At 36.3% G+C, this 25,137-nt stretch overlaps 1 protein-coding gene across 1 annotated transcript in view; it reads left to right on the forward strand.

Moving 5' to 3' along the window:
- Positions 1-15,741, forward strand: part of PI4K2B (phosphatidylinositol 4-kinase type 2 beta) — a 30,734-nt gene extending 14,993 nt beyond the window's left edge. The window contains exons 8-10 of the mRNA XM_074276559.1: positions 2,008-2,141; positions 3,771-3,830; positions 13,557-15,741. Coding sequence (XP_074132660.1) covers positions 2,008-2,141; positions 3,771-3,830; positions 13,557-13,730 — 368 coding nt within the window. The 3' untranslated portion in view covers positions 13,731-15,741. The remainder of the gene's footprint in view (positions 1-2,007; positions 2,142-3,770; positions 3,831-13,556) is intronic.
- Positions 15,742-25,137: the final 9,396 nt, after the last annotated feature.

The following is a 25,137-nucleotide window of genomic DNA, read 5'->3' on the forward strand; positions in this document are numbered from 1 at the left end:
ATTTATATTATTCCTTTTCTTTAAAAAAAAAAAGTATAGTGCTGGAAACTCTATCTTTCCAGAAATCAGCAGGAGTCAGGACCACTAAATGTCTTTATTCTAGATCTTTACCGTCACCTCCAACGCCAGGTCACGAGTGCAAGTGAGCGTGAGTTCCACCACCCAAGTTTCTCTTACTCCTTCCACACAAGTCACTTCCCCCTCTTTGTCCCACCAATCAAGTCAGCCCAGAACAGCTGGGGAGAGTCAACCTTAAACAAGTTAATAGGGAACCGTCCAATTGGCAATTAGTCTCACGTGCTTCATTATCCAAGTGCATTGCTCAGTTCTAGCCCTTTACAGTATAGGAACAAAGTTTGCCCACATGGCAGTGGAAGAAAGAGATTGTGAGTGGAATATGGTCCTGTCTAGTCTTTCTAGCATGTGTAGAGAAAGGTTTATAAAGAGAAGTGAGGAAGACAGAGCCCATACTCAAGTTTTCATCATATCATAGTACTTCCCAGATGAAAAATGTTCCTGAAGTTTGGCAGCCAGTCTGTATGTAGCCCTTCACCATGGTCTTGACATTCTGCTGCTGCTCCTCCTGTGTGGTGCTGTCCCCGCTCCCATTCGCCATATCCCTATGGCTAGTGCCACTGTTTAAATAGCAAACCAGTAGCAAACTGAGTTAAGTTCACCTCAAGTCAGGGAATTTATCACTTGTTACCCATTTGTCCGAGTAATAGTTTTAAATCTTGGGTCATTATCTGCATAACAATATTAACTTCTGATGACTTGAATTCTTGTTATTCTATTTGATTTGTAGTGATAGAGGTAAGAGGCCCTTTATGGGAAAGAATTCTTCCTTTAACCATTGCTTCCACTGGCACGACTGTTGCCAAACTACTTCATGATTTCTTCTTCCTCACTGTTTTCCTATTTTATGTTGTAAATGTTGGTGTTAGATAGCAGATCTGGGAGAGCAAAATGAAATAAATAGAATAGAAATTTAGTGTTTCACAGTGAGGAACTGAACTAAGCCATGTCTGTCTGGGGATTGAGGTGTAGTGGATGTTGTGGATAACAGACCTTTCTGTAATTCTCCCTACACTTAGCAGTGCTACCCCCTCTCAGCCAACCTGATTCTGTTTCTCAAAGACAATAGTGTACCTTCCCATAACCCAGAGTCAGTTCTGATGTCCAGAGGACATTGCCTAAAAGGCTATTTTATGGAGAACTTACCCACAACAAATGCTCACAGGAAGGTCTAGAATGATCCAAGGACACTGTCCAGGTTTCTCTGAAGACCCTCGGAATCAATTGTGAGATGTTGCATGGCGCTTCCAAGCTTAGCATGCTCATATCAAAGAAGGGGCTGTTTAAACAAAGCAGAATTGGGGTAATTCACAAAGAAACGGGGTGCACAGATTTAGACCTCTCCACTCCAGATGTTCATCTGGGCTACCTATGCCTGACCTGTGAGAGAGCCTTCCAAACTCCTATTGCTCTGATCAGTCACAGTCAGTCACACTGCCCCTAAGCCCCAACAGAGTGATATGATTTTACTCCTCTTCAAGAATAAAGGACAATGACCAACTGGTCAGAATTTATCTCTAAACACAAATTCTCAATGTACAGTTGTTTAAAGTGGTCGTTTTAGGAGGGAAGTGATAAATGGCTTGGCGCTGGGATGACATTGAGACATAAATTTCATGAAGAGTCATGGCTGAGGCTGAAAAACATGTGAATGTTTAAGTTAACAAACCCTTGACCTTTAAAAACTATGCCTAACTTTAATCCAGGATTTCTGGATCCTAGTATTGGATAGTTTCATTTTGAAATACTTCTGTTGAGCTGACATTAAGCACTTTCTGTGTGTCCGGTATTGCCCTCAGCCTTTAGAAATGTACAATAAATGTGTGATGGATTTCCTATCCATGTGTTCAAGCTTATCATCTAGACATTTTGTGAAATGAAAGTTTTCTAAAACTTCCTTCATTGATTGAAAATACTTTTACTCCCCATTAGATCCTTTTCATTGGGCTTGGCTTCCTCAAGCAAAAGTTCCATTTTCTGAAGAAACTAGAGAATTAGTTCTCCCACGTATCTCTGATATGAACTTTGTCCAAGATTTATGTGAAGATCTTTATGAACTCTTTAAGGTAATTAAAATCTTATTTGAATATTTTCAAGTGTGATATAATGGAAAGAACATTGGACTAGCAATCAAAAGATGTGCTTTTAATTTCTCATTACTCCATCCTGCTGGCTGGCTGATCCTGGATAAATTGCTTAACCTCTTTAATCCTCAGTTATCTCATCTGTAAAGTCATAATAATGACATTTGTGCTACCTATCTCACAAGGTTGTTCATGATCAAATGAAGCATTTCTATTTAGTAATAATCCCATTAGAGAAATTATATTTAAAATAACCCCCAAATTATTTACATAAAATTTGGGATTTTACCTACCAAGATACAAATAGCTACTATATTAATACTATTATAGAGCACTCTTTATGGAAGTAGAGGCCTACATATTGGCAAAATGTTAATTGCTCATGGGTAGGCCAACCTAATGTAATAAAAATAATTATATCTAAATTAACATGATTTAATTTAATACAATCAAATTACCAAAGGATTACTTTATTAAATAAGAAAAGATGACAGAATTGATCTGGAAGGACAAAAGAGCAAAAATCTCAAGTAAAATGATTGGGGAAAAAAGTGAAAAGGAAGTGGGCCTAACATTCCTGATCTCAAAACCATATTACAGAAGCAATAGTTAGCAACACCATTTTGTTTTGGTTAAAAAATAAAGCGGTTGGTCTTTTGAACAGATTAAGCACTAGACATACTAGACATACAGAAATAAAAAATCTAGTAGCCAAAGATTCTAGTTACTGAAATAAGAATTCATTCATTGACATATTTCTGGAAAAATTAAACAGCAGTCTGTCAGAAATTAGGTTTAGATCAGTACTCCACATCATATACTAAGATAAGCTCCAAATGAAGGTATGATCTAGATATAAAAAGCCATGTCGTGAACAAATTAGAAGAACAAAGAAGAAACTACTTTTCAGAGCTATGGATTAAAAAAAAAAGCTCATGACAAATAAGGGATAGATCTCATAGAAGATAAAATAGATAACATTTATTACATAAAATTAAAGTGTTTGTTTATTAATTCAATGCATATAAGCTAAGAAAATAAACTATTAATTAGAAAAAAGTTTTTCTGATTAGCATTTCCAAGATATTTAAGATACTGGTTCAAATTTATAAAAATCAGAGACCTTCCTCAATTGATAAGTGGTCAAAAAATGTGAACAAGAAATTCTCAAGGAGTGAATTCCAAGATGCTTATCACTAAAATACCTCACCCTCATTAGGTTGACGAAATTGACCCCCCAAAAAAGTATGACAAATATTAGAAGAGCAATGATTAAGCAGACACATTGGCATATTTGGTCCAGCCATGAATAAATAGCTGTTAAATAGAAATGAAACTACCTAACTCTTACAAATAGGCTGTTGTCTTTTAAAATTAAATTTCAGCAAAATTAACTTTTGCATGTATATAAATATTATTTATCAGTGAATTTATGTTAGAATTAAACTCACGCTGTTTTTTGTGTTGAATTATCAAATCTGATCATTTAAGTTTATGAATTTGAATTAAATTGTAGAATTCATTATTACTAATGGTAAAGCAAATAATTTGTCAAGATCTTGCTGTTAAGAAACATTTACTGGGTCTTTTTTTCTCCCTTCTATCATAAAGACCGATAAAGGATTTGACAAGGCCACTTTTGAAAATCAGATGTCTGTAATGAGAGGTCAGGTATGTCACCCTTTTTGTAATATTTAAATTATTATAGGGAAAAGAAAGTATGACAGATTAATTTTATGCAGCTTCCGTGGGCCCTCACTACTGCATACCAGTTCTTTTGCTATTCCCTGACTGGAAGTAAGGAAAGAAAAGTGAGGCTTCATTTATTTGCTTTTTTTATGGCTATCTTTTTTTATTTTATATTATGCAAATTTCCCCATTTCTTTCTCCCTCTCCTCTTCGAGAGAGCCATCACTTAAAATATTCTTTAAAGAAAAAAGAGGGAGAAGAGAGGAAATCAGCAAAATAAATAAATTGAAAACTGACAAAATATACCTATCCATTTGTTCTTTCCTTACTGCCTTTGAATATTATATCCATATTTCCCCCTCAAAAAAGCTTTACTTGACCTTATCCTTTCAAACTCTCATCAAGCTCCTTTCACATTCAAAGTCCTAGGAAACAGCTCTCTATATGGACTTCCTCCACTTTCTCACTTCCTACTCAACCCCTTGCAGTCTAGCTTCTTACTTCTCTGAGGTCCAGTAATATCTTTTTCTTAATAGGGCCAGTTTTTTAAGTATATGTCTATTCTCCAGGATAAGAATTACATTTCTACATAGTTACAGTGCTGGTAAAATGCGATAGTGATCCCTTCTCTCCCTCTGCACTCATTCACATATTCAGATTGCCTGGGATCCACAGAAGCTTAGCTGTGCTCTCCAGACCGCCCCAACCAACGAGTCCAGCTCCTTCCGTTTTTGAAAAGCTGTGCAGACTGGAGGGCATCTGTCCTTCCCTTATGTGGTGGATCCAGAAGCGAGACTTTTAGGTGGAATCCACCACACATACCTACCGTCATGACTCCCGCTCATAGTGATAGGGTTAAAGACCTTTCCAGTTTTTTTCCTTCTTTAACAGTCTGATTCTGCTTTTTACATTTGTCAAGGATCTTCTGATTACATCATCAGTTTTACCTTGAAGCTTCCTTCACTGTAGCCTTCACAGTCAGTTTGTTCTTGGAAGATCTCTTCTCTCCCTGCTTATCATCTTCCTGGGTGACGCTTTAATGTGTTCTTTTCTCGAGTGCCTTTTGTCATTGCTGACGGCGATCTTATTCTCCTGGTCGTACTTTTATCCGCAGCAGGTACATCGAGAACGTCATTTGTACCAATGTCAGAAATCAGGTTAATCTGAGGAGCACCCCAGAGTAGGGAGGGATTCCTGTGAACTCACATTTGCCAGATAATTTGTAATGCTTTGGCATTTTTGTAGCCTGTGTAGGCTCAGGAAGCCGACTGTTTGAGTAAATGGTGAAGGTGTCTGTCTGTAATGGTGATACTGAGTTTGCTGGGAATTTTCATAAGAATGACATCCAGTGTCAGCAAGTCCAGACGTTGGTCAGATTTCTCCTTAGACAAGAGAGCAGCATGAGCAACAGCTTCAATAGGATCATTGCCATTGATTAGCTCTTCACCCTTCAAGAGGTCTTGCTGAAATTTTGGAGATTTGGGGATAAGAGTAGGATGAATCATGAATCTGCAACTCCTGAGCTTTTTCCTTTGTTTTTTTTGTTCTACAAAGGAGGCTCACATGTAGTTCTTCAAAATGGGTACATCTCCTAAATGGAAGTCTGGAAATCAGTGCCTTCATAAAAGGAGTCATTTCTCCTACAAAGTACAGGCTGCCCTTTGCACATTCACAAGTAACGTTGAGGAGGCACTCAGCCTTCCTGTTCTCTCCCAAACTGCTGACCACAGGGCTGTCCCCTGCTAGGTATCTGGCTTAAGAGATGCTCTCTTCCATGTGGAGGATGGAGAAATCTGGAGTACTCTCTCCAAGGTCAAAGATGGTGGAGCAATCCATTGCCCCGTCTTCAAGGTCAAAGATGGTAGAGAAATCCAAAGCCTTGCCTCCAAAGTCAAAGATGGCGATAAGTTTCTCCAGACTAACCTTCTTGCCCACCAACGTTTGGTTCCCTGGTGATGCAGAGCGCGCTGAGAGGTTCCACTTCCCTCTGTGGCAGTGCCCCAGGAGGGGCTTCACATTCCCCACTGTGACTCTGGAGTTTTGCCTTCCCAGACTTCCTCTCTCTCCAAGTTCTGATGTAGTCCTTGCAGGCTTCTGATCCACTCCTCAACACACTCTGCTAACCCGCTAGACAAGTGAGGTGCTGGCTTTTCTGGGGTTTTGGTCCTGTTCATTTTCTAGCTCTCTTTTGGGAGGGTAGCTTGACTGCACTGCTTCCTGGTGCTCCACCATCTTAGCACCACCTCCTCAGATAAAATGTTGTAACATATACAGAATAGGAAGGGAGTGTAGAATTCATTATGGGGATTAATGTGTAGGAAGTCTGGAAAGAAGGCGGGTACCAGATTTTTAAGGGCTTTCAGTACCAAAGAGAGGAGTTTGTGTTCCCTTAGAGAAAATAGGGAACCACTGAGACTTGCTTGAAGGACGTGGTCAGGATTTCTGGGTCCCATGAAGCAGCAGATTGGAGACCTGGACGTTTTCTTTGATTTTAGTGATCTTTCAGAAGCCTCCAGAACAGAAATTATGTGGCAAGGATAAAGCAGTTCAGCTGTCTGGGTAGTGTAGGACACCAAGAACTCCCCAAAAGTGAAACTGCCACCTGTGCTCATTCGGCTCCTCCTTGCCCACAACCTACCTGCTCTCAGCAGCCAGGCTGTGCCAGTTCCTCAGCCCAAGGCTTTGCGTTAGAATGCCTTCTCACACTCTGGAACCCTCTCCTGGCTTCCCTGTGCCATAGAGATCCAGAACTTTGCTGAGGCCTTGAGGACCAGGGTTGGGGTAGGGTTCTCTGTCCCAACAGAGCTGCTTTGGACAGGGCAGGACAGCTGTCTCGGTTTCCAGAGCTCAGCCACACTCCTCCATGTGCCAGGGGAGCACCCCTGCCTGCACATCGTGCATGTACAATGTGTACCCAACCCAGAGTCCAAATGACTGGAACCTTCAGAGGACACAAGAGCACCAGGATGGAACACGGGAACCCTAGGGAACAGGACAGGGCCCCAAAAGAGAGATGGGGCAGTCTATTAAGTCAGTGGGAAAGAGCCCAGCCCCGGGGCCATTCGGATCCCTCCAGAAAGCCACCTGGGGCAGCAGCCGAGGCCGGTCGTCACCTGTGTGCTACCCAGCAGGGGAGAAACCCGAGACCCTTTTAGATCCAGCCCCTCAGGAAGCCACCATCAGAAGGGAAGGAGTCAGAAAGTGAGCAATAGAAGAAAATAAAGAGGGGAAAACTGAAAATACTAATGGTTTTGGGAAAAAGAAAACTCAAAAGAGACTTTGAGAGCATATAAGCCAGTAGGGAAGACATAAACAGCAGAAGGAAATATGAACTCCAGAGGCCATAAATAAGTTTAGTCACAGGGAATACACCCTTCAGGACAAATGATTCCCCTCCCTATGAAGCAGAGCACCCTGTGGATTTCAAGAAGACTGCAGGACCACAACAAATTTGCTGCATGATTTGAAAGAGAAATGAGAATTGTGAATGCAGAATTGACAGTGTGCACTCCAGAAATAATTGCTAAAACAGAAAAACTTGAAGCCATGATGATAGCTCTCGGGAAACAAAAAGGCTAGCTGATTGTTGTTTGTCCTTTGTTCTTAAAAGGACCAATGACATCAAGAGGATAATTTTAAGTGAATTGAACTTAAGTGAGGCAGGGTTGGGCAAAGGCACCAGCCCCACTCTCTCCTCGAGTCGTCCAATTCCAGTGGCAAGTCCCTAGGTCAGGACAACCGGTGATGGCCCTCAGTTTGCAAATAATACAAAAGTGGAAGAAGGCGGCAAGAAACAGTAACATTAAGTAAAACACTATTAGAAAAGAGCCCAAAACTTTTGAGACTGAAAACTAGTAACAGTTGAAAGAATACATAGAGCATCTTCGGGGGGTGGGGGGGGAGAACCTGTTTGTAAACTTTTAAAAGACACAGTGGTTAGATTTAATAATAATATAGAGAAACAAAAATTCTTCTAGTGACCAGGAATAACATGATCAGACCTTTGCTTCAAGAATATCAGTCTGACACCTGTTTGGAGAATAGGTTAAGGAGAGTGAAAAGGATAAATGAGAGGAGATCTTAAGCTATTAGTTATTTCTACTATGAAGTGAGAGGTGATAGGAAACAATTAGAATGGTGGCAGTGTGAATGGAGTGAGGTGCTGAGGAGGTGACAATTGATAAGATATGACTCCTGAATAAAAACAAAACAAATGAGAATGAGGGTTGAAGCTTCAGACGTGGTTAACTGGAAGAATGATGGTCTCAACAACAAAAGGGAGCCTAGGGAATGAGGTGAGTTTAATGGGGAAATGAGTTGTTCTAATACATGTTCTAACATAAATTTGGAGATAATCTGTAAAACATCTGATAGAGATGTCCAGCAAGTAGTTGAAGTTGTGGGACTGGAACTTGGGAATAGGCTGAAGGCTAGAATATACATTTGGACATGATGTTCACACATGGGAGCTAATGAGATCACCAAACAAGAAAATACACATAAAATAAGGAAGCATATACCCACACAGGGGGAGACATGCATGATGATCCTGCAGAGGATATTAAAAGGTCATGGAAATTGAAGTTGAACTTGGAAAAATAAGTGTTTGAAGAAACAACATGAAATAGAGGGTGTCCCAAAGAGCGAGAATGTGAGCCAGAGATTAAACTGGGTAACTGCCACCAGGATCTGGACAGGTTTAAATATGGATGGAATAAACCTCAAAAGAAAGAAGATGCTGAGAGTGGGGAGGGAAAGCACCTGGAAGTGGCAATGAGGAGAAACATATTCCTTCTCACCTAGAATGCTATTGGCCAAGAGAGAGGGTAACAGCCAATACTAGAGTGAACAAGGACCCTCTCTTATAGCACGTTTTTGCTGAATTCTCGAAAGAAATGTTAAGTTCTCTAGAGTACAGTTAGCTTTGCATTAATGCAATATGGAAAATGTCATAAATTTTTTTCTTTAGTAAATGTATGAAATAAATAGTAAACTCTCAATAATGGATATTCTGGGGTGGCTGATCAATTAGGGTTGAGATGTAGCTATAAGTTAAATTATGAGTAAATATAGGAATACATAAGTGAGTAAAAATAAGAAAACTGATGGTAAATCAGCATTATTTTATGCATGGGGACTGTGGTCCTGCTGGGACTAGTGGTTTTTGCTTAAAATTAAAAAAAATATATATGTATGTATGCATATATACTTATATTTATACAAATATGTGTATTAGCCAAAATGAAAAAAAACAAAAAAAACAAAACTTGAAGCCGTGATGAATAGCCTCGGTGAGGAAACAAAAGAGCTAGCTGATTGTTGTTGTTTCTCCTTTGTTCTTAAATGACATTAGGAGAGTGACGTTTTCACTTTTAAATCAATTAGACTTAAGTAAGGCATGAAGAAATAATATGCAAAATTGTACCTACACTGATTGTAGTTATAGGCAAATTAGATTAGAAATAATTTCTCTTATAGATTATATGGAAGAAGGAGAATAAGCATTTATAGAAAGTCTGCTATGTGCTGGGCGCAATGCGAAATGCTTTACAAATATTATTTCATGTGATTCAACAGCTTTGTGAGATAGGTGCTCTTATCTCTATTTTATAATAATTGGTGAATCGTTTTTTAGGTTTTTTAATTCATGTAGATCTTAATTTGGCTAGAGGAACCTTTTTTATCTAATGCTGGATAAAGTAGAATTCTATATAAATTAATTTTTCACATAAAATTAGTCCTTTTTAAGTACCCACACTTTGATTTTAACATTTGGTGTCTCAGTTTATTAAATAGAATTGACTTATAATTTAATGTTTTCTTGAAGACAGGTTCTTCAATCTGAATATCATCAACACTTATATTGTGAATACAGTCGTGCTATTGGCATCTATGGGAGAGTTCAGATAGTTTTTCTTCTGTGAAAGACCTCCATATAGATAGATAGCTAATATATAGATAGGAGTGTTTGCCCAAGCAATAAAAGATACCAAACTGCTTATTTCTTGTTCTTTTTTTATTTTTCTTTCTCCTAGCTATCAGCTTTCACTTTCTGCTATTAATGTGACTGTTAAGAGAGGCTAAATTTATTCCATCCTTTCTTATTTGCTACTTAGAATCAATCCATTTGTGGGCTGAGAAACCAGATGACCAAAATTTTTAGGACTGATCCTGAAATGAGAATAAATAGTCTCCTGAGGAGGGTTTGAGAAGCTAAATTATAGTGTACTATAGAAATGACTTCTGCCTTGTCCTTTTGGGCTTGTTTGCCTTTAGGGATTGATGAAATTTCAAGGAAGTGGCCCCCAGTTAAGTGAAATTCACTTTTTTTTTTTAATATCTAAAGAATAAAATGCATAGAGCCTGCCTTTCATTGTTAAGCTTTTCCAGCTCTCACTTACCTGTTTTTTTAAGAGACCTTACATTGGACTCATGAAAGCAGACATAATATTTTGGAAAAAACAGGTTAGTGTAATGAAATGACATTAATTCATGGTGATTTATATTCCTACTGCTTATTACATAGGAATATCCTGAACTAAACTGAAGAGGGTAGATTGAACAAACTGGCTTAAACTGGGAAAAGATGATATTTATAGTTTACCCTTTCTAATAATGATAATTTAGATTACCATCAAACTAATGCAGTGGTTTTCTGCTGAACATCTTTCTTTTTTAGATTGATGATTAGGCTCAGGTCTGTAGCGTATGTCACCTTGGATTCTTTGCTCTTCAAAATTCAGTCCATTCCTACCTGAAATTTCTGGTTAGTGCAAAATGCTCTTGTTTTATTTGAAGGTCTTTCTCGTTGTCACTTGCAGAATTTGTTATTTGCCATTGGGATTGCTCAGTTTAATGATTTAATATTTTGAAGTTTGCAGCATAGTTTTTTCTGAAGACAGCCTCGATTCTTTAAATTGACATTTTGAGTTTTTTGTGTGTGTTTAGAAGTTCAAAGAAGTTTTTAAAATTGGTTCTTTCAAAGATCTGTAAACCTTAAGTTAAAGCTGCGTGGAGATTGGTATGTTTTGCTTATATAGAGATCATCTTTTCTTTTAACAGTCTTGCTTTTTGCAGGTCTGTCCACATTATCTTCCCTTCTCAGTATTTGCATTCTTGGTCAATTTTCTTCTCCTTTGTTTCTTTGGTAAGATTTGCCAGTGTGGATTCAGTCAGTTTTTCCTCTTGTGCAGATTATTCTGATTTGAATGCCATAAATTCTGCTTTTAGAATTCTTATTTCTGTTTTGAACCATTTATAATGCCCCTTGAGAATCCACAGAATCCTCTGCTTCATTAGGTGCTGATTCATTTTCCTTTGCTGATGGTATTTATTCAAGAAGTTTGTGTTCATTTAGCTAATCTGGAGGACACAATCTCCTCTATTATTAATACAGCCCTTGTTGATTCATATGTTTGTATTCAAGGACTTTGGCTGTACTTTTTCCTCCTAAGATTTTTGGTAAATTTAGTCATTTTTCCTTCTTTGCCCTTCTCCTTTTCTGAATCCTTCTCCTTCTTCTTCGAATGTGGTACCTCAGGGCTGTTTGATCTCCTGTTTACTTTTTAAAAGTTTCAGTGTCTTTTAAGGGACTTTGGGGCAGGGAAAGGGAAACAGAGCTGGCCTTCGCCAAATGCTGGGTCCAGGGAAGCCCCAAACCCACCCTGACATCCTGGCCAAATTCCCTCCGAACTGAGTATAGCGCTATTGTGCCATGCCTCAGGGGAAGCAGGATTCCCATTTTCCAGGGCACACGGGAAGGGAAGGGGGAAGACGGGACATCTGTCCTGAATTGGTTGGCTGACCCAGTCTTGCCAGACTGGCAGCCAGAGGAGGAGGAGGAAGCACTCAGCTAACAGAAGTTAGCCTTCTTACAGAGCTTTTGGACAGCTGCCTCCTTAGCATTCTTGGTTCCTTCAACTTTGGACAACGCCTCTTGTATGTAACTCCTAGTTGGGATTGTCGCCTTAGGGTTTGCCTGGCAGGACAGTAAGCCCTGCAGATGGACCAAGCCTCAGGGAAAGTGCACAGCACCTGGCCCTCGAAGCATACCTTCCCATGGACGTGGCAGCATTCACGGGTCTCAGGGCAGAGAAGGTAAATCCTGCTGATGAGGAAAGGAGAGACGAGCCTGCAGGCCCAGAGATTGAGCTCAGACCGAGCCTCCGCCACTTTTCTTGCTCACTGTATTTATTTACCTGTCTTAGGTCTCTCTTGATGAGTCTGTAGGAATTTTCTCAACTCTGGTTTTTTCAGAGTGCTTCAGATACCTTCTTTTATCTTAAATCTGTCTCTCAAGGGTGATTCAACTCAACTTTGCAAAATACATTCGTTTGTAGGTACAAGCCCTTCACTTTGTAGACCGTTTTTTCCCATTTCTCATAATCTTAGAGTAGACATATATGGTGGTTCAAATGGTATTTTCTTGTTAACTATGCAATATTTGTTAATTAATAATTTGTTAAGTTACTTAGCTTTTAGAAGTTCCAAGATTGTTAATTTGACTACCTACCTGAGGACTCTTTTTAGCTTTCCTTTGTGATACTGTACAAATTTCCTTGAAATTGAAGTATTCAAACTTCATTATTTCTCCAGAAGAATTATGATTCTTAGTTTGTTTCTATGCTTTGTTTCTTCAAGCTCAGTTACTTTGGCTTGTACAGAGATCTCATTCAAACTTCTTGTTTTTAGACTTTGTTCTGATGACTTTTCTTCCATTGCTGCAGTTTACTGTTGAAACTCTTTTGTATTTTTTCCCCAGAGAATCTGCTACTTTGAAGTTTATCAGTTATTTTCCCAAATTTCCAACTTTCCTATGCATTCATTTCATCCTTCTGATTTTGCACTCATTTTAATTTCTTTATTGTTCCTCTGAAATATTTGGGAAGGGTTTTTTTTTATTGATTTGTTTTTTTAAATATATATTTGTTTTAATTTGACTTCCAAATTTTCTTTCTTTCTCTGACTCCTCCCCCACTCATTGAGAAGGCAAGCAATATGATATGCATTATATAAGTATAAAGTCTTGCAAGCCATTTTTCCTGTATTAGCTACGTTACCCAAAAAAAAAGAAATAATTTTTTTTTAATATTTCAATTTCAATTTGTATTCAGAGTTTTTTAGTTCTCTCTCTGAAAGTGGAAAGTATTTTTCATCATGGGTTCTTTGGAATTGCCTTGAGTGTTTGTCTTACTTGATCAGAATATCCTTGTTAAAATGTTACTTTTACTATGTGCAAAGTTCTGGTTTTGCTCACTTTATTCCCATCCAATGATAAAAGTCTTCTAGTTTTTTTCTGTACCCATTTTATTTATCATTTCTTATAACACAATAGTATTCTATTACAATTATATGCTACAACTCATTTAGCCTTTCTCCAATTGATTCTTCATTTTATTTTGAGATTTGCTTTTAGAGTTGAGGAAATATTCCCTTTTTTCAGAGATTTTTGAGATGTTACGATAACACTCCCCAAAATGTCATTGTCATGAGAGCCTATAGTTTAGAAATTAGTTATCTAAAACTTTTCTACTATTCATTTAAGGTAAAATGAGATTGATTGAACCCAATGATTCCTTTTTTCAAAAGAATGACTGCTTGCCAAAATATTTGGTTAAAAGAAAATGGAAATTATATGTGGTCAAATAATGTAAAATATAAATTGAAAGATTTTATTTTATTGTTGCTGCTGCTTATGTCTTTCTGTAGATTTTAAACCTTACTCAAGCATTGAAAGATGGAAAGAGTCCTCTTCAGCTAGTACAAATGCCTCGTGTGATTGTGGAACGAAGTCAGAGTGGAAGCCAGGGCCGGATTGTCCATCTGAATAATTCATTCACACAGACTGTGCATTGTAGGAAGCCTTTCTTTTCTTCCTGGTAGCCAATGTAAAATGAACAACACTGGACTCTTGCCTTTTGTTAGGAATGTTATATAAAAGATTTTGCAATAATAGAAATCTTCTGTAGACAGCTCCAACTGCCAAAACCTCAGATAACTTAAATCTTTAGAAAGGTTGCATTTTTAATGTAATCAAAAGTTTACAGTTTTTGTGTCCAAAAATTGTGGATTTTACGTCAGGGAATAAGCAAGTGACCCATTGTTTATATTGTATTTTTATATAATAAATGTACTTTATTGTGTTGATACTACTTTAAAAGAAAAATTTTACAGTTTACATATGCTGGAATGACTTTTCACTTTGGAATTCAAAAAAGAAAATTATATGTTTCACTATGAGAACGTGAGTTTGCGAAATTAAGCTTTCTGTTGCCCTTGCAAATGGAGGGAATATTCTTGTTAAATTCTTCAGATTCCAAAATGCCTTAAGTTTGAAAGTGACCCATACAATAGCCTAATAGAAAGATAAATTAGAATAGTTATAGTGCTTTTTTTTTTTTAACTGCTGTTTATAAAACTTGAAAAATGTACCTGAAGAAACCCAGTCTATTTTGTACTAGGGACCAAAAATATCGTTAATTTTACATTAAACTTTTCTTCCATTTGTCTATTTTAAAATAATTTTTGGAGAATTCTTCATGTTATTATTTTCTTTCTCTAACATTAAAGAAGACTTGGTATAATAAAGGTGCAAAACTTAGTCTGAGTGTGAAAATTGAGGGGTTATATTCATTGACTAGTATCAAAATAAATCTCTAGGTACTTAAGTTTTGAAGTATTTATCACTATTCATTTGTATGCCTTGCCTTAGAATCTAAGAAGCTGCTTTAATTAAGAATGAACTTTAAAAATGAAAAGTTTGTACCCGTAAGTATGAGATTGCACTTGGGGCCCCACTGTGTACTGAGCCTTTAAAGCAGCTTATTTAAAAAAATAATAATTTATGCTATTTGATATTTCAGTTTGTATTCAGATTATAATTCATTTATGTGACCAAGTGATAGAGCTAAATAGATGATCCTAAAATCATTTACATTTGTTTTCTGAAATGCTTTTTTTTTTTTTTTTTTTTTACTTAACTGGCAATGTCTGAAAATTTTTTAACACTTAAAGTAAATATTCGCTAAGTTGAATTAAAATAAGCAGTGTTGAAGATCAGACTTCACTAGAAAGAAACTCTGCTTTGACCCCCTCCATCACTTAGCCCATTGACCCCCTTTCTTTGTCACTTCACTTTGGAAATGGCCACATTACCATATCACCAATATTATAATCCTTTCACGTTCTTAAGTTCCCAGACTTGTCAGCTTGCACAGGTGGAAAAAAGACTTTAATTGTTGTAGAAAAGATCTTCCTCAGATGATGAGTCAGAGTAGGAGACTGAAAATTTGGCGGCACTCTTTGCTAGGCTCTAGTTAGGAATCCTGGCTTGTGAGCACATTTTTGAGGCCATTGACATCACATGACAAAAATGAAGTAGAAACCATTGTCGTCTTGACATCTCCTGCAAATAATCTGAAAAGAGAATCATCCGACGAAGGATAATGTACAGTTGATTGTAAACTTGCAAATGTACCCTAATTTGTTTTTTCATAGATAGTAATTAAAATTGTTGTTTTCAAAAGTTGTAACTTACAAGAAAATAAGTACCTATGTTAAGTATTATTTTTGAAAATTACTTTTGTTTTTCAGTATTTCACACTTTTCTGTGTTGTCTTTTTTTAAATAGAAAATACATTTGTTTCAGTGCTACAATTTTGTATATTGTTACGCACATCATTAGGATCTTCTGTTTTAAATGGCCAGGTTATGCCTTAAAACTGCAGAAAATATACATAATAAATATTTCTAAATTCTGAATACAAGTCGGTAGAACAGTGATTTTTTTTTTTTTGTAAGCTTTTCAGGATCTTAGTTCTTATGTAAATATTAAATTAAAACTTTTTTTTAAATCAGCATATTTGCCAAATAAAAAAACTTAAAATAATAAAAATCATTGTCTCAAAGACCAAATTTGTTGTCTGTTGAATAATTAAAATGTATGTTTGCACATCATTGTAGATTACAAAATAAATGGAACACTATTTACCTTTTCTGTATAACAGTATTAAATCCTGAATTACATGGGGGCATATGTTCCTTAGAGACATATAACTGAATGTAAATGAATGAGTCAACTCTGTTAAACAATTTCTGATTCACTTTCCTAAGACATTTAAGTTTTTAGGACTTTATTGTTGCAAAATAGTTGTCACTGAGTTAGTACAGGAAATTTCCTCATAGGAGTTTTCCTACAACATTAATTCTCAGACTTTTTGGTCTCAAGCTCTTCCTCTTAAATTATTGAGGACTCCCCAAAGAGCACAACTTTAACATAGTATTCAAAGTCAAGAAATATACTAGGAAGATGAGCAAACAGAAAAAGGACCTGACCATAAAAAATTTCTATGGTAATGGAAAATCAAGTCATCAGTCCAGAAGTTAATAGTGTCCTAGCCACAAAGGGGGAAAAAAAGCAAATTGGGCACAAGCCCAACAAGAATTTTTGGGAAAGTTTTAAAAAGTATTTTTAAATGAAGAGTGGTAAAAGAAAAATGGAAAAAATGAGAATGCAAGAAAATTAAGCAAAGGCAATAGCTTGATAAAGAGAAAAAAAATACAAAAAAAAAAAAGGCCTTAAAAAACAGAATTTGGCCAAATAGGAGGTAAAAATGATAAAAATAAATTCATTGAAGAAAATATTTAAAAATTAGAATTGGGTAAGTGGAAGTTCATAATGACTCCATCAGACATCAAAAAAATGAGAAAAATTAGAAAAGTAGAAGGGAAAGAAAATAAAGGGGGGGCTAAAAGAAGAGGGTAGTTTAAGGGAGGCAGTGGTCAGAGGTAAAACATAATTGAGGGATATGATAAAATGAGAGGAAAACGAAAATAGGATGGAGAGAGTTGTACAACTAATAGTCATAACTGAATGTGAATGGGACGAATTCACTCATAAAACAAAAAGTGATTAGAAACTAGAATCCAACATTATGTTGTTTACAAGAAACATTTGAAAAGGGAGACAAAGGTTAGAGAAATGGAGCAAAATCTATTACGTTTCAGCTAGAGTGAATAAAGGCAGGGGTAGCAATGATGATCCCAGATAAAACAAAAGCAAAAATAGACCTAATTAAATGATATAAGAAGGAAAACTAGGCATCTTGCTAAAAGGTTTCCTAGACGATGGAGTAATATCAATACTCTAAACATCTATGGACTAAATGGCATAGCATCCAAATTCTTAAAAGGAAAAGTTAAAACAATTTACAAGAGGAAATAGTAAAACTAGACTATTAGAGGAATCTCAACTCTCTTCCTTCTCAAAGTTAGACAAATCTAAGCATAAAAATAAAGAAGTTGGAGAAATGAACAGAATCTTAGATATGACAGACTTCTGGAGAAAATGAATATAGGAGTATGCCTTTTTTTTCTCTCAGCTACACATGACACAATCACAAAAATTGACCCTATATTCATTAGGGCATAATCTAACAAAGAAATACAAAAAATATTAAATGTATCCTTCTTAAACCATATTGCAAATAAAAGTACTCAAGAAAGGGTCCTGGAAGCATAGATTAAAAATTAATTGGAAATTAAAAAATCTTAAAGTCGTCTTAGGAGACTACAGCAATACATCGGATCACAAAGATCATACATAATGGCCAGGTGGCATTGCAGCCAAAATTAGAAGAAAAAGAAACTAGGGAGAGGAGGAAAGATTTATAGCAAGTTTATCTGATGAAGTTCTCATTTCTCAATTATATATCAAATTTATAAAAATAAATTCATAATACAAGCAGTTGGTTTTCAGAAGAAATCAAAGCTATCAATAATCACATTTTTAAAATGTTCTAAATCATTATTAATTTAAAAAATACAAACCAAAATAACACTAATGTACTATGTCATATCTTCAGATTGGCTAGCATGACAGATAAATGCTGGACAGGATGTGGGATGATAGGTTACACCATTGGATTGTTGGTGCAACTATGCCAAAAGGGATATAAATAAAACCCCTTGAACCCTTTGAGTGAAAACCATTCAAAGAAATGTAGGGGTAGCAGAGAAATGGTCACTTCATAAACCATATTTTTATCTGGCTTGGATAAGTAAAATTTTAAAAACAATGGAACTAAAATAATGCGGTCACAGGACCAGACTAGACTAAATAAGTGGAAGAGGGATTTATGAGTCTGATTTAAAAAAAAAAAAAAAAAAAAAAACTACACAAAAATGCAGCTATTACAATTTTCAGTCCAAAAAATTGTTATCTGCTTATTACAGCAAGTGTTGTACTAAGCATGGAAGAGTCAAAGAGTGAAATAGTTCCTGACTTCATGGAGTTTCCAGTGTAATGGAAAAAATAACACGTACGTATGTGTGCAAATATTTACAAAATCTGTAATCGGTACCAGATTATTAATCTGGAAAGATCAAAAAAGACTGTGTCGATGGTATTTCTCAGACTGAGTCTTTAAAGAAACCTGGGGCTTTAAAAGGAGAAGGAAGGAGGAAGGAAATCCATTGTAGACCTAAGGAAGGGCATTGAGTGTGGAGATACACTACAAAAATAATTGTGGGGAAACGAGGGGAGAGTGAACTAGGATCTAAATCTAGTCATTATCGCTTTGAATGTTAATGGGATGATCTCATCCACAAAATGGAAAATTATTAGAAAAAAATTGCTGAATGCTTTTTTCAAGAAACACTTGAAAGAAAAATCTAGAGAGTTAAATAAGCGCGTGGAATAGAATTGTTTTATATGAATTCTGCTGGAGTGGCAATCTATACTATCAAGAAAGACAAATATTGAAACTATGTTAGGAATAAAGGCACCATAATAAGGAAATTGGTCAACATATTTAATATTGGATATTGGAAATTGGTCAATATTAAATATATTAGACCAAATGACTAACATCTAAGTACTTAAGGTTAAAAAAAAATCCTAGGGGGGCAGCTAGGTGGCGCAGTGGATAGAGCACCAGCCTTGAATTCAGGAGGACCTGAGTTCAAATATGATCTCAGACACATAACACTTCCTAGCTGTGTGACCCTGGGCAAGTCACTTAACCCCAGCCTCAGGAAAAAGAAAAAAATCCTAGATAGTAAAACTAATTGTAGATAACTTCAATATACTTTTACTTCAGATATTTGTGAATATTCAGTTTATTTCAACACATCTTATTTCAGGTAAAGCTAAGAAAGTTAAACAAATTATAAACATCAGCTCAATTCTAGGAAAGAAATACACTTGCTAAGTCTTTGATGTTAATTTAATAGGAGTGTTTAAGGAATATATTTTATTTTTTAGCTTGACTTTATAAAAATTGATCATATGCTGGGACATAAAGCAAATTCCAGCAAGTGCAGAAAAGTAGGAATATTAAATGCATGCTTTATAGATCATAATGCAATAAAAGTTATCAGTAAGGAAAAATGAACAAAAGAGAAATATTTAAGTGGGGACTAAATTAATGTAAGTTTTGTAAGTGATGTAAGTCAATCACAAATGATTACATTAGAATAATAGTGATTAAATATCATTGGGTTTAAGGTATATAACTAAAACAGTCCTTGGAGAGGAATTTATAATTCAGAAATTTTTCACATTAATATAAAAGAGAAATCTAAGGAATTATTCATGCAACTGAAAGCATCTGTTAAATATTAAATTTATAATTTAATAACTATTAAATATTAAGCTATTAAGCTATTAATATTATTAATTAACTAATAACTTAAATATATATTTATCTATTAATGCTATTAAATAAGCATTTTACTATTAAATATATTTATTTTCAAATAAACATTAACTATTCAAAAGCACAAAAGTAAAAATTCTGAAAAATCAGAGATGAAATTAAAAACAAAGACTATCAAACTTTAAAAGCATGGCTTTTTAAAAGATCAATGTAAATGAGAAGTCATTAGTTAATTTTTTAAAAGCAAATCTACATAACTAAGCTAGAAGACAGAATTCCCTCAATGGAGCAAATAAGGACAAGAGACTACTATACTTAACTATATGCCAACAAAAGTGGGAAGAGAGAAGTAAAATGGATGAATGTGAAATAATCATATTGACAAAATAAAAAATCTAAACAACTCAAAATCAGAAAAAAGAAATCAAGTGGAAGGATATATAAGTTATATGAAATATTTAAAGGAGAGCTAATTCCCATGTTTTATAAGCAGTTTGCTAAAATAGGTAAAGGAAATTACCTTAACAAATTCCTGGGAAACCATGTGATTCTGTGAGTTGAACCATGGGTAGATAAAGCAGAGAAATGAATCAAGATTTTTTTATCAATTGTCTAGTATTGGAGATACAAAAATGAAAATAAAGTGGTACCATCTTGAAGAATTTTACATTGTAAAAGAGGAAATAATATGTCCCTGAGGTTTTGTAAAATGCATATAAGTACATGGGAATGGGGCAAGGTGGGGGCAGGGGAGAGTACTAGTAGCTAAGGGATCAGGAAAAATCTCATGCAGAAAGTATAAGTTGAGCTGAGCTTCGAAGATTACCAGGGATTCTAAGCAATGAAGGTGATCAGACAGTTGTTCCAGATGTGGAAGAGACTCTGAATAGGAATGAAAGACGGGCTCTACAAAGAGAGACAAAATGTCTCACGGCTACATCAGAAAATGTGGGAAGGGAACGATTTTGGAAAAGCAAATGGAAGCCAAGCCATGGAGCACTTGAAGTAACAAAGAGTAGAATGTGTATCTGATACAAGTGTAATAAGGATTGTATTGAGTAGAAGAGTGACATGATCAAACCTGTTCTACTATTGTCTACAGGAAGCCTTTCCCAACCCCTTCTAAATCCATTGCCTTCCCTCTCACTTATTTCCTATTTATTTTGTATATAGCTTGTTTGTAAATTTTTGTTGTCTCCAGCATTGGATTGTAAGCTCCTTGAGGGAAGGAACTGTCTTCCCTCTTTTTGTATCACCAGCCTAGCACAATGTCTAGCACATAAAAGCACTTAATAAATGTTTACTGACTGATTGAATGAGTAAACAGAAGAGAAGCCATTGCAATAGTCTAGGAAGAGGTGATGAGGGCCTTAATTAATAATAATAATGATAAGAAGAACTAGAATTTTTAAAGTGCTTTAAGGTTTGCAAAGTATTATATATATATATAATAGAGTATTATATATAATAATAGAGTATTATATAGAGAGTATATAGAGTATTATATATAATAATCTAGTGACTGAAGCAAAATGAAAACGCTACTTTTTGGATTACAGGCAAATTTTTGACTTTAGGAGGGGAAAAAGAGCCTACAAGAGACTAAAGGCATTTGGGAGAAAGATACAGGAGACACTGGTGTGATAAGCTTTACCCTGATGTGTATCTCAACTATTTGCATCGCTGTCTAATTAACCAGAATTGGAGCTTAATCTTTTACATCAGTGGATCTTGTTTCTTAGAGAAAACTACAGGAACTTCAAAGAGTGCACTTTGTATCAAGTCTATGAGCATTTGAAGTATATATATTTGTGTCTCTGATCAATAAACTTCGAAGAGTTCATATTCAAGACTCTGCCTGGCCCTGGTAAAAGTCACACCCTTCATCTCACTTCAGGAGCTGGACTCCAACATATATTAACTCATTTTATAATCACAAACACCCTAATTATATTATTATTATTATCCCCACTTTACAAATGTGGAAACTGAGGTAGATAGATGTTGGGTGACTTGCCAGGGCTCACATAGTAAGAGTGTATGAATTTAAACTCATTTCTCCCTGAGTGCAGTCCAATGTTCTCCACTTCATGACAATGAAGGGAATACTTGAGAGATTGTGGACAGTCAGTGATACTGAGCAGTTAGATGAATGTGTGAGTGAAGAAGAGCGTGGAGTCTACGATTCCTAATTCCTAACCTTGGCTAGACGGATCATGGAAATAGAAAGTTTCAAAGTCCAGAAGGTCTGGGGGCGGGGGGGAATGAATTCTGTTTCAGAAGGGTTAAGTTTGAGATACCTTTGAGATGTCCTAAGATACTTAATTTAAAATATCTAAGAAAGCTGTATCCCAACATCACTAATAAACATTTAGGCCATTGTAATTTAAGAAGCCTTTGGTCTCTTACATCTATAGCTGTGTGTTTGTGTGTTTGTGTGAGAGACAGAGACAGAGAGAGCAATAGAGAGAGACAGAGAGACAGACAGAAACAGAGACAGAGAAAAAGAGAGTGAAATAGAAACAGAGAGAGAGAGACAGAGAAGAGAGACAGACAGAGACAGAAAGAAACAGACAGACAGAGAAAAAGAGAGTGAAATAGAAACAGAGAAAGAGACGAGACAGACAGAGACAGAAAGAAACAGAGACAGACAGAGAAAAAGAGAGTGAAATAGAAACAGAGAAAGAGACAAAGAGAGACAGACAGACAGACAGACAGACAGATAGAAACAGACACAGAGAAAAAGAGTGAAATAGAGACAGAGAGAGAAAGAGAGAAGAGAGAGAGACAGAGACAGACAGAAACAGAGACAGAGACAGAGAAAAAGTGAGTGAAATAGAGACAGAGAGAGAGAAGAGAGAGAAAGAGAGACAGAGAAGAGAAGACAGAGACAGACAGATAGAAACAGACAGAGACAGAGAAAAAGAGTGAAAGAGAGAAGAGAGAGAGAAAGAAAGAGAAAAAGAGACAGAGAGAGAGAGAGAGAGAGAGACAGAGAGAGAGACAGAGAGACAGAGAGAGAGAGACTCTGCTCTAGACATATTCCATCCTTCAATTGGCACAAACACATCCCGCCCCTTTTCTGGGACCCTCCATATCTAAAAGTTTCTATGCTAGAAACTTCCTGTGCATGACCCTCCCAGCCTGGCCTCTGGTATCTCTCTACTGTGATGTCAGAAGCAGGAAAGTAATCATTTGTGCCCAGAGAGACCCACTGCTCCCTATCACGGTCCCGCTCCTATCAATGCTGATCCAATAGGTGCCCACAGTATCTTTGTAGGTGGATCTCCCAGGATTTTCAGCTTCCCTGGGGTTCAGGGGATGAAGCCACTATTAAAAGGGTAATGACATCATGGCCTAACACAAATGTGCCAGCAATGGCCCCGGGGTCCTTTGAGCTAGCACTTCTTCTTTTCCTGGTGTAGGCTGGGGATGGGGATGCCCAGTGATGCAGCGAGCTCCTTGGGTTTATTCCTGATTGCCCCTTTCCTTTTTGTGAATCTTTAACTGCCTCCCCTCTCCACCCCCACCCCGGCCCCAGGTTTATCTTTGATTGTCTGTGCCTTTGGTTATCATTGATTATCTTTGTTCACCTCCTGGTTTCTCAATTAGGCCTCAAGATTCCCTTTGTATGAACTAAAAGCAATAACAGGCTTATTGCTCTCACCACCGGCCTGTCCGGTATGTAACAGTCTTGATGTCACCAAATAGCTGCAATGAACTGGATGAATTTTAAAATTAATATTTAATTAATTAATTAATTTTGGAATTCAATTTTAATTCAGTTTTTAAAATTCAGGAAATTTGCCTTCCTTAACTATTCATATCAGTAAGAAGAGATTCCTTTTTTTTTTTTTTTTTTTTTTTTTGTCAATTTGGCAGAAGCAAGGGGAGAATAGGAAGGATAGAAACTGAATGCATGTTAAATTAAAAACTAAGATTTATTCATTCTATTTTTCATTTAAAATTTTGGTAATTTTCTTGATCTCAGTGTTCCATTTATTAATCTTCTGATTTTTAAATTTAGAAATTTAAATAAATTATTGAATCTTGTTGTCTCTTTTTAAATACAATATTCAGGAAAATTGATTATTGCCATTAATAAATATTTTAGCTGGATCTGATATATTTCTTTATATTGAATTACTATTGTCATTGTTTTTATATAATTTTAATATTTTTGTAAAATGTCCTTGTCCTGATCCATTCTGACTTAGTATTTTTAATATCAATTTAACCCCACAATCACATTCCCTTTCTTGATTACTATTCTAATTGATTAAGGACCCATAAAAATTATGTTTAAAATTTCAGTTATCTGCTTTTATTTGCAAATTCTTTATGCTATGGGACAGATAAATATTTGTAAATAGCCATTGCCCATTTGAATAAAAAGTAAATTGTCTCATAAACTTATTTTAATTCACTCTGTTTATTGATGCTTATTTTTCCAGCATTCTGGATAATTCTTCATCTTCTTGTGTCTTTCATCTCTCTATTTGACTTAATAACAATAACTGACATGTAGTGTTTGAAAGTTTCCAGAGTGCTTCACTCCTTGTTTCATTTGACCCTGACAGCCAGCCATATAACATAGGTATCCTTCCTCTACTCAGTGCATGATTTGGGATCATATCAATATGGATCCTCCTCCTACTAATATAGATTACAGCAACTCTCTTTCCCCCTTTATTTTCACTCCCCCTTGCTGAATCCCATAAGGTCTATCTCCAAAGTATCTCTCTCATCTCTCCTTCTCTTTAACATATAGAGCCATTACTGGAGTTCATATCATTATGTCTCAGTAGCCTCCTAACAGATCTCCCTACCTCATCTCCCCCCTGTCCAATCCATCCTCTACACGGCTGCCAAAATGATTTTCCTAAAGTACAGATGTCACTCTTCTACTCAATAAACTCCAATGACTCCCTCTTACCTATGGGATCAAATATACAGTCCTTTGTTTGGTATTTAAAGCCCTTCACAACTTTGCTTCAGCCTGCCTTTCCCTTCTTATTGTATCTTCCCCTGCTCTCTGGTCCAACCAAGCTTCCTTCTTGCTGTTCCTTACACAAGCTATTCCATCTCCCACCTGCCTCTCCATGTGCCCTTTATCTGGGTTCTACAATGTTCTTTGCGATTGCCTCCTTTAATTACCCCCCTCTTTCTAATATTCAGCTTCTTCTTATCTATTAGTTCCTTCCCTACTGCTTTCAAACACACTCAAGTCTCCCCACTGATAAAAAAGACTTCATTAGACCTTACCACCTCCTCATCTTACTGCGTCTCTCATCCTTTTATCAGCCAAAATTCAAGGAAGAAAAAGTCATCTATATTTGCTCTATTTCCTCTCCTCTGATTCATCCCTCCGTCCTCTGCAGAATGCTTTCCAACTTCATCAGCTAAATTGCTCTCTCCAAAGTTAGTGACAATCTCTTAATTACAAGATCTGATGGCCTTTCTCAGTCCTTGTCCTTCTGGAATTATCTGCTGCCACTGACAGTGACGACCAGTCTCAGCGTTCTCATAATGCTATTTTTTTTCCTGGTTCTCCTCCTGCCTGTCTAACTGCTCCTTCTTAGGCTTTTCTGTTGATTCATCATCTAGATCATGCCCCCAGAGTTGGACGTTTC

Source organism: Sminthopsis crassicaudata, chromosome 6 (genome assembly GCF_048593235.1).
Source record: "Sminthopsis crassicaudata isolate SCR6 chromosome 6, ASM4859323v1, whole genome shotgun sequence".
NCBI classification, from domain to species: domain Eukaryota; kingdom Metazoa; phylum Chordata; class Mammalia; order Dasyuromorphia; family Dasyuridae; genus Sminthopsis; species Sminthopsis crassicaudata.